Source organism: Nicotiana tomentosiformis, chromosome 11 (genome assembly GCF_000390325.3).
Source record: "Nicotiana tomentosiformis chromosome 11, ASM39032v3, whole genome shotgun sequence".
NCBI lineage: Eukaryota > Viridiplantae > Streptophyta > Magnoliopsida > Solanales > Solanaceae > Nicotiana > Nicotiana tomentosiformis.
Window position 1 is genome coordinate 27973786 of NC_090822.1, and position 14660 is coordinate 27988445.

A 14660-nucleotide genomic window follows, 5' to 3' on the forward strand; every position below is an offset into this window, starting at 1 on the left:
GAGGAATACAATTCTCTCATCCACAATGGCACTTGGTCCCTTGTCCCTTCTTCTATTGCCAAAAATATTGTGGGATGTAAGTGTATCTTCAAGTTGAAACTCAGACCAAATGGTTCTATTGAACGCTATAAAGAGCGACTTATGGAAAAAGGTTTCAATCAAGAGTTCAGAGTTGATTATCATGACACCTTTAGCCCCGTTATTAAGCCTACCACAATTCGTGTCATTCTTACTATAGCACTGTCTCGGGGGTCTCTTCGTCAATAAGATGTCAAGAATGCCTTTTTACATGGGCATCTACATGAGGAAGTCTACATGACTCAACCGGCAGGCTTTGTTGATCCAAAATTCCCTAATCATGTCTGCAAATTGCATAAAGCACTCTATGGGCTTAAGGAAGCACCTAGAGCATGGTTTGAGAAGCTTAGCACTGCCTTATTGGAACTTGGTTTTCTTGGTTCGAAGTCTGATTCTCCTCTCTTTATTCGGAAGCGCAGTGATCATATTACGTTCATCCTTGTCTATGTTAATGAATTAATTGTGACAGGCAGCTCTAGCTCATTCATTTTGGATTTGATCAGGAAGCTCTCCAATGCTTTTGCACTCAAAGACTTAGGCAATCTACATTACTTCTTGGGGATAGAAGTGAGCCATGCCCGTGATGGTTTGATCCTGTGTCAGTCCAAATATATTAGAGATCTTCTTGCTCGAGCCAAAATGGAGGGAGCCAAGCCCATTGCAACCCCTATGCTTGCTGGACAACAACTTTCTCAACATGGTAACACCACATTTCATGATCATTCTCTATATAGAAGCCTTGTGGGAGCACTTCAATACATCACTATAACTAGACCTGATGTCTCCTACACTGTAAACAAGTTGTGCCAATTCATGCACAATCCCATGGAGTCACATTTTCAAGCTATGAAAATACTACTTCGCTATCTTAAAGGGACTATTCATCTTGGCCTTCTCTTACGTCCATCCTCACAGCTTCATATTAATGGCTTTTCTGATGCAGATTGGGCTGGTAGTCCAGATGATAGACGCTCCACTCATGGTTATTGTATTTACCTGGGGAAAAATATGGTGTCGTGGAGTTCTAAGAAGCAAAAGGTTGTTGCTCGCTCAAGCACAAAAGCTGAGTATAGAGCCTTAGCTGCTGCTACTGCTGAAACTACATGGCTCCAACATCTTCTTCAGGAACTTGGGGTCATCCTTCCTCAGCTCCAAAGTTATGGTGTGATAACATCTCCGCTACCTACCTTACTGCCAATCCAATTTTTCATGCTCGCACAAAACATATTGAACTGGATTTTCATTTTATTCGAGAAAAAGTAGCAGCAAAAGATCTTCAAATCCACTACATAAGTTCAGTTGATCAGATCGCAGACGTCCTCACAAAATGTCTCTCTAGCAGATGATTTTCCCATCTTAGAGACAAACTTATTGTGGTCAATTCCCAGCTGCACTTACGGGGGGGGGGGGGGGGTGTTAGGATATAGATTAGCCTATATTTTGAATTTAAATTCCTACTGAAATATCTGATATCTTAGGCTAGGACTGCTCTTATCACCTTAACAAACCTTATTAGCTAGAGAGTTTGTATAGCACACAACTACTGTATCAGCTTATGTATATAGTGGACGACTCCTCTTCTATTGTAATAGAGCTTTGGTTAATCAAATAAAACACATCATTTCAGTAATTATTCCACTCAAAGTTAGGCAAGATACTTACCTTTACGGAGTTAGGCCGATATTCCAAAATAACCTTCTTGTGTGAAATGATCTCCGGACGGCTCAAATCTAGCCAAATAAATTATATAACTTCATTAAAATTCATCGGAAATAATTCCGGATAATATAACATTGACTTAAAATTTCACATTAAAAAGTCAATCTGAAAGTCAACGCGGGACCCGCCTCTCAAAACCCGATAGAATTTTTATGAAATCCGAGCACCAATTCTGATACGAGTTCAACCATACCAAAATTACTAAATTCCGATAACAACTCGGCCCTCAAATCCTCAATCTTAACCTTAAGGGTTTTCACAATTTTTTTCCAACTTAAAACACCAATTAAATGTTAAAAACAACAATGGATTCGGATAATTTAACCAAAATTAAGTTAGGAATCTTTACCCCAATGTTTCTCTTGAAAATCTCCCGAAAATCGCTTCTTCCAAGCTCTAAAATCGTCAAGAATGAATAAAAATGGCTAACTCCCGAATATAAGCTTCTTTCCAAGCAAGTCGCATCTGTGAAATGCGACTTGCCTCATTATTTCCAGCCAAAACAAAAGACAGTACCAGCCTTCAGTAAATCGGTCATAACTTTCTGTACAAATGTCCAAATGACGAATGGTTCAAAGATGTACCAATGTCCAGTGCGAGCGCGCAAGTGAGGCAGAATACCATCCAAAGTGCGCGGCCATATGCGCGAGCGCATTCCCAGGTGCACGGCCGCGCAGGTCCTATTTCGGAAAGAGTCCTATTTTGCGTAGGAGAAGGTGTGTTCGTTTGGGCCCGACCCTACTTGGTATATATACATGAAAAATAGTATTTTTGGTACTTTTCGCACATCTAAGACCTAAGGAAGCTAAGAAGAAGTGGGAGAACAAGAGTACAAGGATTTCATCATTCAATCCTCATCCAAGACAAGGGTTTGGATCGTTTATGCTTTCTTTTATCTTAAACTTATTTGTGATCAATTACTCCATATCTATGGAGTAGTTCTCTTTTAGGGTTTGATGAATTTGTTGTATTGATATTTGTTTGTGGATTATAACTATAGTTTTTATGTATTGAATCGTTTGGATGATTTAATTATTAAATCTATATTCACATGTTCATGTAATTGAGAGAGGCTAGTTGAATTATCGTTTAACCCTAGTTAGGAGGATAATCGAGAGAGGTTCTCCTAAAGACCAATCCACTACGAATTCTTGCATATCTTCACTGAGCTTAAATTGGTTCATATTGTGAGGTTGAGACTTAATCGAGAGAGGAGTTTCTACTAAACGTTTGAACTAATAATTTGGTGAATTCGAGAGACTTACTTGAACATTAGAAGTGAATGAACTAGAGTTAAATCCCAGACATTTATCTTGCACCTATCTAATCAACCCCTATTCCCCCCATTGATATCTTCCTTGCTTATTTTTGTTCGGTTGTCATTAGTCAATTAGCTCTAGATTCTTAGTTAATTTTAGTTTTAATTCACATAATTCTAAACTATTGATTATCTTGGATAGCAATCTAGTTACAAACTATGATAATATTATTTAACTACAATCCATGTGGATATAATATTATATTATATTATATTCGACTAACGAGCATATTTAAGTGTGTGTTTTGCGCTCGTCAACCAGGTGACTTTTCCCTATGATGGATGGCATGACGACTTTCTTAAGGGAATTAGCATTGTTTTGTTATATGGTGACTTTTGGATTGTTTGGTACTAATAAAAATAGTCTCTTGTATGTGATGTGTGAATTAAGAATACCCCTCCAAATTATTGTTGTAAATTTAAAAAGTAAGTTGCATGGGGAAGAATAATTGTTGTAATAACGTTTTGGCTTATTTTGTGACTCTTTGCCCACTAGTTAGCATGATATTGCTCTAATTTTTCTTATTAAGAAGTGAAATTGATCCGTCTTGATTAGTTCATATGCCAGAGTGTTAGTTTTTGTTAAACATAATTCTTGTATTTACTTTTATCATCTAGAACTTGCTGATTGGTCTTCAAGACTAATGTTAACTATGTTTGGTTGGAGGGATGACCTTAGGCATTCTTTGTGATCTTTGAAAAAGCTTCTTTAGCCTTTCGAGCCTACCATTGCATAAATACTATCATTAGTTAATCCCATTTGAGCCTTTAACCTTTTCTTTGGCTACCTCATTAAAAACCTTTACCCTTTTTGTGAAATAATTTCCTCTTTTGAACCTGTCCCTCCTTGAATGTTAAGAATGAGGCTAAAAGCCTAAGTTTGGGGTGTTGGTATTAATTAGGAAATGGTGAAGATGTACATTGTGTGTAGAAACATATACCTCAAAGTTGTTTATATGAAGATACTCAAGTTCCAAAAGAAAATAGTTGTATAAAATAAAAAAAAATAAAAAATAAAAAATGGAGTCTTGAGAAATTAGAGAGGTACTTTAAGGTGGTTCTATGTTGGTAACTAGATGTAAATAAAGGCTATGTGGTTTAAAAAGAAGCAAAGTGCAAAAAGAAAAGATAAATGTGAGTAGTGTTCAAGGAGGGTGTAGTCACTTGTATCCCAAATGCTTATCCTACCCTCCCCTAAGCCTACATTACAAGCTTAAAAAGTCCTTATGGGATCTCCAACCGAATGTTCTTGAATAGGCGGCGGATTAAAATAAGGGCAAGCTTATGGCATAATATTTTGTAACACTTGAAATTCTTTGTTGAGAGTGTGTCTTTGTCATTTATCCCTCGTGCTGTTATTATAAATATGGTAATTTTGGAACTTTCTTTCTTGTGAGGGCACATAGATTATGATGGATTGGTGACATTGATATATTACGAATTGAATAAATTGAGCCTATGTAGTAGACTCGTGCTTTTGAGTCATTTCTTGAGGCTTGGTTGTTGTCACTTGATTATGTTAAAACTCTATTGCATTCTTGAGATTGTTTTAAATGAGGGAGTTATTTGGTTGAGATTCACATGCTTGAGCCTAATTATTAGTACCAACCAAGTCCATAAGTGTTATGCTTAATTAGAGAATGTGATTTGGAAATGATAGCGAAGCTAATTGTGCTTTGAATATTAGAGCCTCATTAAAAATTTTGTTTTGATTTGCTTGAGGACAAGCAAAAGCTTTAAGTTGGGGGTGTTGATGAGTGGTGATTTTACCATTTAATTTAGTCTCTTTTCTTTAGTTTTGTGACCTTTAATTATAAAATGAGGTGATTTATGATGTGCATTGCTAGATTTTCAAGTAAATGAAATCTCGAAGAGAATTGAAATTAAATGAAATGGATTCGTGCAAAAAGAGTGAAAGAAGTGCAAACGTTTCAAGTGGAATCACATCTGCGCAGAACCAACCGCATTTGCGGTCTCGAATCTACGAGAAAAGATACGCATTTGCGGAAGAAGAGGCGATTGATGAACCGCTTCTGCGGAAGAGCTCGGAGTCCGCTTCTGCGGCCACTTGTCCGCTTTTGCTGTGTAACCATTTTCCACTAAATATCGCATCTGTGGAGCCACGCATGCGATGATTGTTCCGCAGGTGTGGCCAATGGGCTTCAGACCTGGGCAGGATTGACAATTCATATTTTCTCCATTCCAAACCCACAAATACACGACCTAACTTATTGAAAAAAGATCTTTAGCATCTTTGGCATATCTTTGAATTATTTTTGAGTCTCTTGACTAGAGAACACAAGTTTTGGAGTTAGGGTTCTTACACACATACTTGGGTCTTGAAGATTTGAATACACGACCTAGCTTATTGAAAAAAAATCTTTGGCATCTTTGGCATATCTTTGAATTATTTTTGAGTCTCTTGACTGGAGAACACAAGTTTTGGAGCTAGGGTTCTTACACACACATTTGGGTCTTGAAGATTTGAAACTTTTGGTTGAGAATTTTTTACCCATTTATGTTCATTTCTTCATTTCCTTGCTTTGTATTGTATATCTAAGTGTGTAGTATTGTTTTCATCACTTGAATCCTGTTTATGGGAATATTCATATTTAAAGTGTGGATTAAATATCTTGTTATGCTTATGTATTGAACGATTTTTATTTATTATGAAGTCAATTATTGTTTTTTTAATTATTTTTGTTCTTTAATGTTTCCAAAGGGATTAGCTAACCCTAGGACTCGCCCATTCACTTCGAATTAATTTTGGGAAAGATAATTTGGGGTTGGAAAAAGATTAATTAACAAGAAATTGAGGCGTTAACCCTCACTTTATAGATTCTACCTAGGGATAGGATTGAACTACTTGTAGCCATATTCGGGTGTGCTTATAGCTTGTTTGGCCAAGCTTCTCAAGAGGCCAAAAGTGCTTTTTTCTCAAAAGCACTTTTTTCCTAATTTGAGTTATTTGGCCAAGCTTTTTTGAGGAAAAAAAGTACTTTTGGGAAGAAGCAGAAGCAGTTTCTGAGAAGCAGAAAAAAATAGTTTGTTTCCAAAAGCAGAAGCAGAAGCAGAAGCAAAAGCAGTTTTGACTTTTCCTTTTTACCATAAATACCCTTAACAAAATATAGTATATACCAAAATAACTGTTAAACCTAATACTTAGGATATTAATGTATAAATATTTTTTTATTATTTTTAGGATAGCTTTCTAATATATAGTGACTTTAGGGGTGAATGCTTTTATATTTGTTGAATGATTTTTAATATATTTAACTTATATTAAAAGAATTAAGTACTTTTAAATTTTATTTTCATATTTTACTTAAACAAAATAAAAAGATTTAATTATTGCCTGTAATAACAAATTTTTAAGATTATTTATTTACTTATAATATTAACTGTTAAGTAAATCTATTCACTTCAGGTGCACTTAAAGCCAAATAGGTAGACCTCATACCTAGAATTTTTCTCTCAAATTTCCGCCATCACTGTAGCAGTGAACAGTGCCAAACAGTACCGTGAACAGTGACTTCATCGCGGACAAAGCTGGAGCTTTAGGCTTCAATGGCCACAATGGCCGGCGACCAGCCAGCTTTTCCGGCTGGTCTGCCCTCCCCCAGCGTTGCACAACAACATACAAAAACTAACTCGAACCCAGCTCCTCTAGATTACTCTAAGATTTTGAAACCAAATTCTTTAAATCCTCCAGCAATGGCTACTGCTACAGCTTCAATTCAACCCATTCCATTACGACGAGCAATGTATTTGAATGGCCAACCAGTGGTTAAATTCACAGAGGCAGAAGTAGATCGAATGAACGTGATTGAAGGCCTCGAATATGCTGTCGTTGGCAAGCTTTCATATGGATCTCCGAAGATTCACGAGCTTCGCCGAATAATTCCACCTCAATGTGGTATCAAAGGTGAGAGTAATATCGGATTCCTTAGAGATCGTCATGTGTTAATTAGATTAACTCTATGGCAAGACTTCCTCGATTTCACATCGAAGAGTACGTACTACATCAAAGCCAAAGATGGGTACGAATACCAATTGCGTACTCTTATCTACGATACAAAATTTAAGGCGGGTGAAGAAACTCCGATGGCGATGGCATGGATTTCTTTTCCTGGACTGCTGCCTACCTTTTTTGTAAAGGAAACTCTATTTCCTTTGGCTACAGCTGTGGGAAGGCCTGTGTGTCTTGACGCGGCAACTACAAACAAAACTAGGCCGAGTTGTGCAAAAGTAAAAGTTCTTGTCGATTTATTGGACGAACTACCTAAAAAGGTGCGATTGGATATTGATAATGAAGCCTCTAGTGGTGTTCGAACATAATGGTTGAGAATTCAGTATGACATGCTACCAAAATATTGTAAGGAGTGTAAACTACAAGGACATGATGAAATTAAATATTGGCGTTTGCACCCCGAGCTTATTGAGAATCGAAGTAGCAAGAAAAGGAATGATCTTGCTGAGTTGAACATCTGGAATACTGCTGCTGATAAACAAGGAAAAACCAAAAATCACACTACCCCTTTAATGATTCTCACGAGTGGAAAATTAGTCGGGAACGTAGGTGAACAGTGGAAGGAAGTTCGGGATAATCGGGGAACCAACAAAAATAACAAAAGCTAGGTACAAGGGCAAACTGGTAATGCAATCGTGCCAGTGAATGTTGGTATACAGCAGGTGCAAAATAACGTTGCACTGGTGGAGGTCGAAGAAGATCAGACAAACAAGGTTCAAACAAGGAATAAATTTACAGTATTAGAGGAGGAACAAAGTAATATAAACGAGAACAACCAACTGGGGGGAAAAACCAGTCTTCAGTTCTAAAGATGGTCCTACTCCTTCTGGGATTCAGTCCACAATCGACTGGGTTCATAGAAGGTTTGGGACTAGCAAAGAGGAGCTAAAATAACTCAATGTGACCACTGACCAATCTTGTCATGCGATTCTATCTCAAACATTTAAAGATTCTGGGTAGATTGAGGATCTTGATGAGGTAAACTCTACATAGATCTTATGGAGGGATGCAGTTTAGGTTAAGGATGATCAGCTGGGCAAAACAAAGACAACAGAAGACAAGATGAAGAAGGACAACAAGCCAGGCTCACCTGGCGATAGGCTGGCGACGCCAGGCCTAAAGCCAGACTCCTCGGGCGTTAAGCTAGAGACGCCAGGCCTAAAGCCAGGCTCCCAAGGCATTAGGCTGGCGACGCCAGGCCTAATGCCAGATTCACCTGACAAGGAAGCTACAGTAAACCCCAACCTTAGTGCCACTGGAGAGATTTTGGACTATGTAGATGATGTTGTGGCGTATGTCTATGAGCTACAACTCAAGGAGTATGAACATGCTGATGAGCGGGAAATTATTCCAAGAGCATCTGGGGAAATAGAGGAAGTGCCTATGGAATCTGGCACTGATCAAACTATGCAACTACATATTAATGTTCCAATTAAGACTCCTCTACAACATTTACATGATTTAGTTACACACAATATGACACCAATTGATAAACACTTATTGAGACAAAATCCAATAGAGGATGAAGAAGATGATGAATCAACTGCAGAAAACTTCAAACAAGTGTCTAGGGAAGGGGATTTATCACCCACAACTAGTGCTAAATGAGGTAAAAAAACTAAGAAGAATCAGAGTAAAGATCCACTATAACCTTCAAGAATAATGCCCAGGAGGGTAGCGTCTCTATCTAAATGATAATGATCATAACATTAATATGGAACATAAGGTTTATGAATACACAACAGGCTTTTCCTAGGGTGATCAACATGAATAGGGAGAATAATATTTGTGTAGTTGCATTGATAGAGCCTTTTCAAAAGAAGGGACTCATTGATAGATATAAAAGGAGGTTGAATATGGAGACTGCTTATGCAAATATTAATGGGCAAATATGATTGTTTTTCGATGCAGTGGTGGAATGGGAATTAGTGGAGGATACTGAGCAACAGGTGACTGTGAGAGTGTTTCACCATGACCTGGGGCAGCACATGATGATGACATTTGTTTATGCAAAATGTTCAGCAATAGAGAGCTTGGATTTGTGGGATCACTTGTATTATTTAGCAAGTGATATGGAATTACCATGGTTGGTAGGAGGTGATTTCAATGTGATATTGCACGAATATGAGAAAATAGGGGGACTTCCAGTACACCCTCCTGAATAAGAGGATTTTGCATTTTGTGTAAATTCTTGTGGTTTGTTTGAGCAAGGGTACAAAGGAAGTCCATTCACATGGTGGAATGGGAGATCCAATGCTGAGTATATCTTCAAGAGATTGGTTAGGATTTTTGTGAATTTTCCATTTCAGAACATGTTGCCAACTATTGAAATTGAGCATCTAATCAGAACTGGATCAGATCATGCACCATTGCTAATGACATGTGGGGTGCAGACAACCAATTTTGTCAAGCCTTTTAGATTCCTAAACTTTTGGACAAAGCATGATACATTTATGGACGTGGTGATGCAGAATTGGGAAGCTGATTTCATAGGGGATCAGTTTTTGATGTTCAAGCAGAATATCAAGAGGGTAAAGGCAGCACTCTCAAAATGGAGTAGAGAAACATTTGGTGATATCTTCAAGAAATTGGATATTTTGGAGGGCATTGTTAGGGTAAAGGAGATTTTGTTTGAAGAAGAGCCTACAACTGAGAATAGGGTTGTGCTTCAAAAGGCTCAATCTGAATTGAAGAAATACTTAAGTATTGAGGAGCAGTATTGGAAGCAAAAAGCTGGGATGACTTGGTTTGCTGAAGGAGATAGGAATACAAGTTTCTTTCACAATCATGTCAATGGCAAAAGAAAAAAATTTCAACTGAAGAGGATCAAAAGTGGCAGTGGGGTATGGATTCAAGACCAGGAGCAATTGGCTACAGTTGCAGTGGACTTCTATAAAAAAATAGTTCACAAATGAAGGTGATGCTTCTGAATTTTCCTTGCTCAATAATGTACCTTCAATGGTCACTATAGATCAGAATTTGGAACTTAGCAGATTGCCAACAATTGAAGAAGTAAGGACAACAGTTTTTGAGCTTAGTGGGGAGAGTGCTAGTGGCCCTGATGGACTAACTGGCTTGTTTTATCAAACATGCTGGGATGTTATTTGTGCTGATATACACAACATGGTGCTACACTTCTATGGAGGAGTTGCATTGCCTAAATCCATCACTCACACCAATCTAGTATTGCTGCCCAAAAAACCTAGAGTTGAGACCTTCTCTGACTTAAGACCTATTAGTTTGAGAAACTTCATTAATAAGGTTTTGTCTAGGGTGTTACATGACAGATTGGAGAGTTTTTTGCCATCACTAATAGCTCCTAATCAATCCGGATTTGTAAAGGGTAGGAATATATTTGAGAATATCTTATTGACTCAAGAAATTGTCACTGACATAAGGTTAAGGAGAAAGCCAGCTAATGTGGTGATCAAGCTTGATATGGCTAAGGTCTATGATAGGGTTTCATGGAAGTACTTATTGCATGTTCTAAGGAAGATGGGATTTTCTGAACACTTCATCAACATGGTGTGGAACTTGATGTCAAATAACTGGTATTCAGTATTGGTGAATGGGCAGTCCTTAGGGTTCAAGTCGACAAGGGGTGTGAAACAAGGGGATCCCCTATCTCCAGCATTGTTCATTCTGTAAGTTTAGGTACTTTCCAGGTCTTTGAATAAACTCTTTGAAGACAAGTCATTTGTAGGATTTGGAATGCCTAAGTGGTCGGATCCTTTAAACCACTTGGCGTATGCTGATGATACGATAATATTTGCATCTGCTCATCCTTCCTCTTTCAACAAGATTATGGCAGTGTTGGGGAACTATGAGAAGATATCATGTCAGATGATCAACAAAGATAATAGTTCATACTGCATGCATTCAAAGGTTGCTAATGGATTATTTCAGGCAGTTGGAGCTATTACAGGATTTGCAAAGGTAAATTCCCCTTCACATATCTAGGGTGTCCTATTTTTTACACTAGAAGGAGGAAAGGCTACTATGTGGATCTTATCAAGAAGGTGAAGGCTAAATTGCATTCATGGAAAGGAAAGCTGCTGTCTTTTGGAGGAAAGGCAACACTCATCTCTAGTGTGTTGCAAAGTATGCCAGTTCACATGTTATCAGTCCTTGATCCATCAAATAGAATCCTGGGGCATCTACATAAGACTTTTGCTAGGTTCTTTTGGAGCACAAAGGAAGAAGGGAGAAGCAGACACTGGGCTTCATGGCAAAATCTTTGCCTTCCTAAAGAGGAAGGGGGGCTAGGTTTTAGGTCCTTAAATGATGTCTCAAGGGCACTGTTTGCTAAACTATGGTGGGGGTTTAGGACCACAAAAATTTTGTGGTCTAATTTCATGTGGAATAAGTATTGCAAAAAGGAGCTACCAACAGTGGTGCATTTTAGGGGAGGGTCTCATGTTTGGAGACAAATGCTGAATGCTAGGGAAGAAGTAGAACATGAGATCGTATGGGAATTGAAGAGTGGAACAACTAATATTTGGCATGAAAATTGGTCTGGATTGGGTGCACTTTATCACATATTACCTGAAGACTTTCCAATCAATGAAGGTCTTCAGGAGGTGGCAGAATTACGGCAAGGGGAAGCATGGGATGATCAGCTGCTAAATCAAACTTTCAATGAGGAAATTGCAGAACATATAAGGTTAAATGTGCACTATGAAGGCAGTGAGGGATATTGGGATAGGCCATACTGGATGCCAACTCCTTCAGGCAAGTTTAGTGTTAGCAGTGCTTGGCAAATATTAAGGCATAGGGCTGATCCTAATTAGGAATTCAAGCTAATGTGGATTAAAGATTTTCCATTCAAGATATCCTTCTTCTTGTGGAGATTGTGGAGGCAGAAAATAGCCACTGATGACATGTGGAGGAGGCAAGGGAAAATGGTGATGTCTAGGTGTTGGTGTTGTCAGCAGCCCCAAGAGGAATCCATTGAGCATATATTTGTCACAAGTCCTACTGCCTCTAAGGTATGGAATTTGTTCATGGGGGCTGCTGGAATTTTTGTGCAATTGATTCAATTGAAGCAGATTATAAGGCACTGGTGGTATGCTTAGTGATGTCCAAAATTAAAGCCACTATTTCAACCAGTACCAGCTATCATCACTTGGGAGCTTTGGAAGAGAAGAAATACAGGTAAATATGGTGGTTCTGTGTCCACAAATAAGGTGATTCATGAGATAAATAGGATATTGCATCAACTGGCAAGGGTGAGGTATGCTTGAATCCCTAATATTCCATTGTTATGGCCAGACATGATTCAATACTTTGAAGAATATAAACCTATATCAATCACTACAAGATTAACATGGCAGCTTCCTTTTCATGGTTGGTACAAATATAATACGGATGGAGCTTCAAAGGGCAATTCTGGACCTAGCTCCCTAGGCTTTTATGTGAGGGATGATGAAGGTGATGTGGTGTATGCTAGGGTAGTAGACCTGGGAGTGACAACTAATGTGGTGGCTGAAGCTAAGGCTATTCTTCAAGGGTTGGAATATTGTGTAGAGCATGATCTTCACCCTTTCATACTGGAGACTGATTTATTGGTGATGAAGAAGGCGATAGAAGGGGAATGGGATCCTCCTTGGGTAATTGCACAGGATATGAAGAAAATTATAGAGATGAAGGACAACTTCAATGTGATCTTTCAACATGTGTTCAGAGAAGGCAACTCAGTGGCGGATTTTATAGCTAACATTGTGTTCTCTTTTGCAGGTACATCCGAGTTTCATTCATTCTCTGAACTGCCTAGTGCAGGGAGGAGGTTGATCAATCTAGACAAATCTCAATCACTTAACCTTAGGGTTAGGATAGCAAAGAGAAGAACCCCAGACTGATGGCTTCACAGGATTGGACTCTGCACAAACTGATATGTCCAAATGCTAAGGAAAATGCTGAACCCATCATATGGTATTTTTGGAGATTGTTGAATCATTTCTCAGTGGTATTAGTATGCTTTCATGCTCAATATGAGGATGGTTTAGCAATGTTTAGAATGATGTCTACATTAAAGGTTCTAGTAGGGAAAGATCTGAGCTTACAAGATCACAAAAAGGCACAATTTCAAAGGCTGGCCTTTGCCTTGCAAAGCCTGCTTAAAGCCAGCTCATGCCTGGCTTTTGCCTTGTAAAGCCTGGCTAAAGCCAGCTCATGCTTGGCTTTTGCCTTGTAAAGCCTGGCTAAAGCCAGCTCATGCCTGGCTTTTGCCTTGTAAAGCCTGCCTAAAGCCAGCTCATGCCTGGCCTTTGCCCTGTAAAGCCTGCCTAAAGCCAGCTCAAGCCTGGCTTTTACCTTGCAAAGCCTGCCTAAAGCCATCTCATGCCTGGCCTTTGCCTTGCAAAGTCTGCCTAAAGCCAGGCTCCTCTTCTACACATTAATATTGATGAGTGAGCACATGATTAATACTTGAACAAAATCAGTCCACTGCATATGAAGATCATATAATAGCTACACTTGGAAGACTATGCTAGCTTTAACTCTATGGTGGAGATGTTTGGAATTCATTTTAGCCTGTGGACAATATACCCTGAATTCACATACACTAATAGGAGAAGGAAGCATTCAACTTATCATGTTGTAATAGCTAGTTCATTCGATTTTAGATTTTCTATCTTTTTAATAGCTAGTAGATTCATGCAACTTCAACTTTTATTTTGGTTTAGACATCTTGTAAGCTTTGGACCCATTTTGGGATTTTATTTATATATTAGCCACTAGGCAAAAATAAAAAATAAAATAAAAAAGTAAATCTATTCATGTCTTTATTCGTAATTTGATACTTAAAAGTACTTTCTGAAAAGCTTGGCCAAACAGAAATTATTGCTCAAAAGTATTTTTCAGCGTGATTAGCCAAACACAAACTGCTTCTCTCCAAAAGTACTTTTTTCAAAAGCAATTTTAAATAAAACACTTATCAATTAGGGATAATTCAATTAGGACGTCTTGTTAGTCTTCGGAAGAAGCTAATATAGAATTATTATCCTAGGCTAATTAACATAAACTCGCTCATATTTGTAAAATCGTGAAATACATTGGATGGTTACTTGAGTGTAATTCCCAATGCATTCATGCTTGTAGCCATTGATCATTTTACTTGCTTTCTAAGTTAGTTTATATTTTTGCATTTTAGACATAAATATTTTCACAATCACCTTTTAAGTGTTTGGCTTAGCATAACAAGTGATAATTCTCTTACACGCCTAATCACCAACATGTTGTTCTCTGTGGGATTCGACTTTGACTCATAGTTAGGTAAATTATATTGCATGCGACCGTGTCCATTTACTTTTTAGAAGTAAATTTGAACGTCATAAATAGCTTTGTGTGTATTGTAGTACCCCCTACCTTTGTTGAGTCCAGGATGCTGGTGGACAAGGAAGGTCTTTATTCTCCCAATAAGTTAGTTGTTGAAAGTAACGGTAGGAAGTTGGCCGAACTTGGTAACCTAAATGCCATAGAAGGCCTTTCAGTTGTTTGTAATGATCCTATGGATCT

General features: G+C 38.2%; 1 protein-coding gene across 1 annotated transcript; it reads left to right on the forward strand.

Annotated features, from left to right (window-relative positions):
- Window positions 1-315: 315 nt before the first annotated feature.
- On the forward strand, window positions 316-1341 carry LOC108945729 (uncharacterized mitochondrial protein AtMg00810-like). Its single transcript, XM_018771880.1, has one exon. It carries the CDS (start codon window positions 316-318, stop codon window positions 1339-1341), a length of 1026 nt encoding a protein of 341 aa, XP_018627396.1.
- The last annotated feature ends 13319 nt before the right edge of the window (window positions 1342-14660 follow it).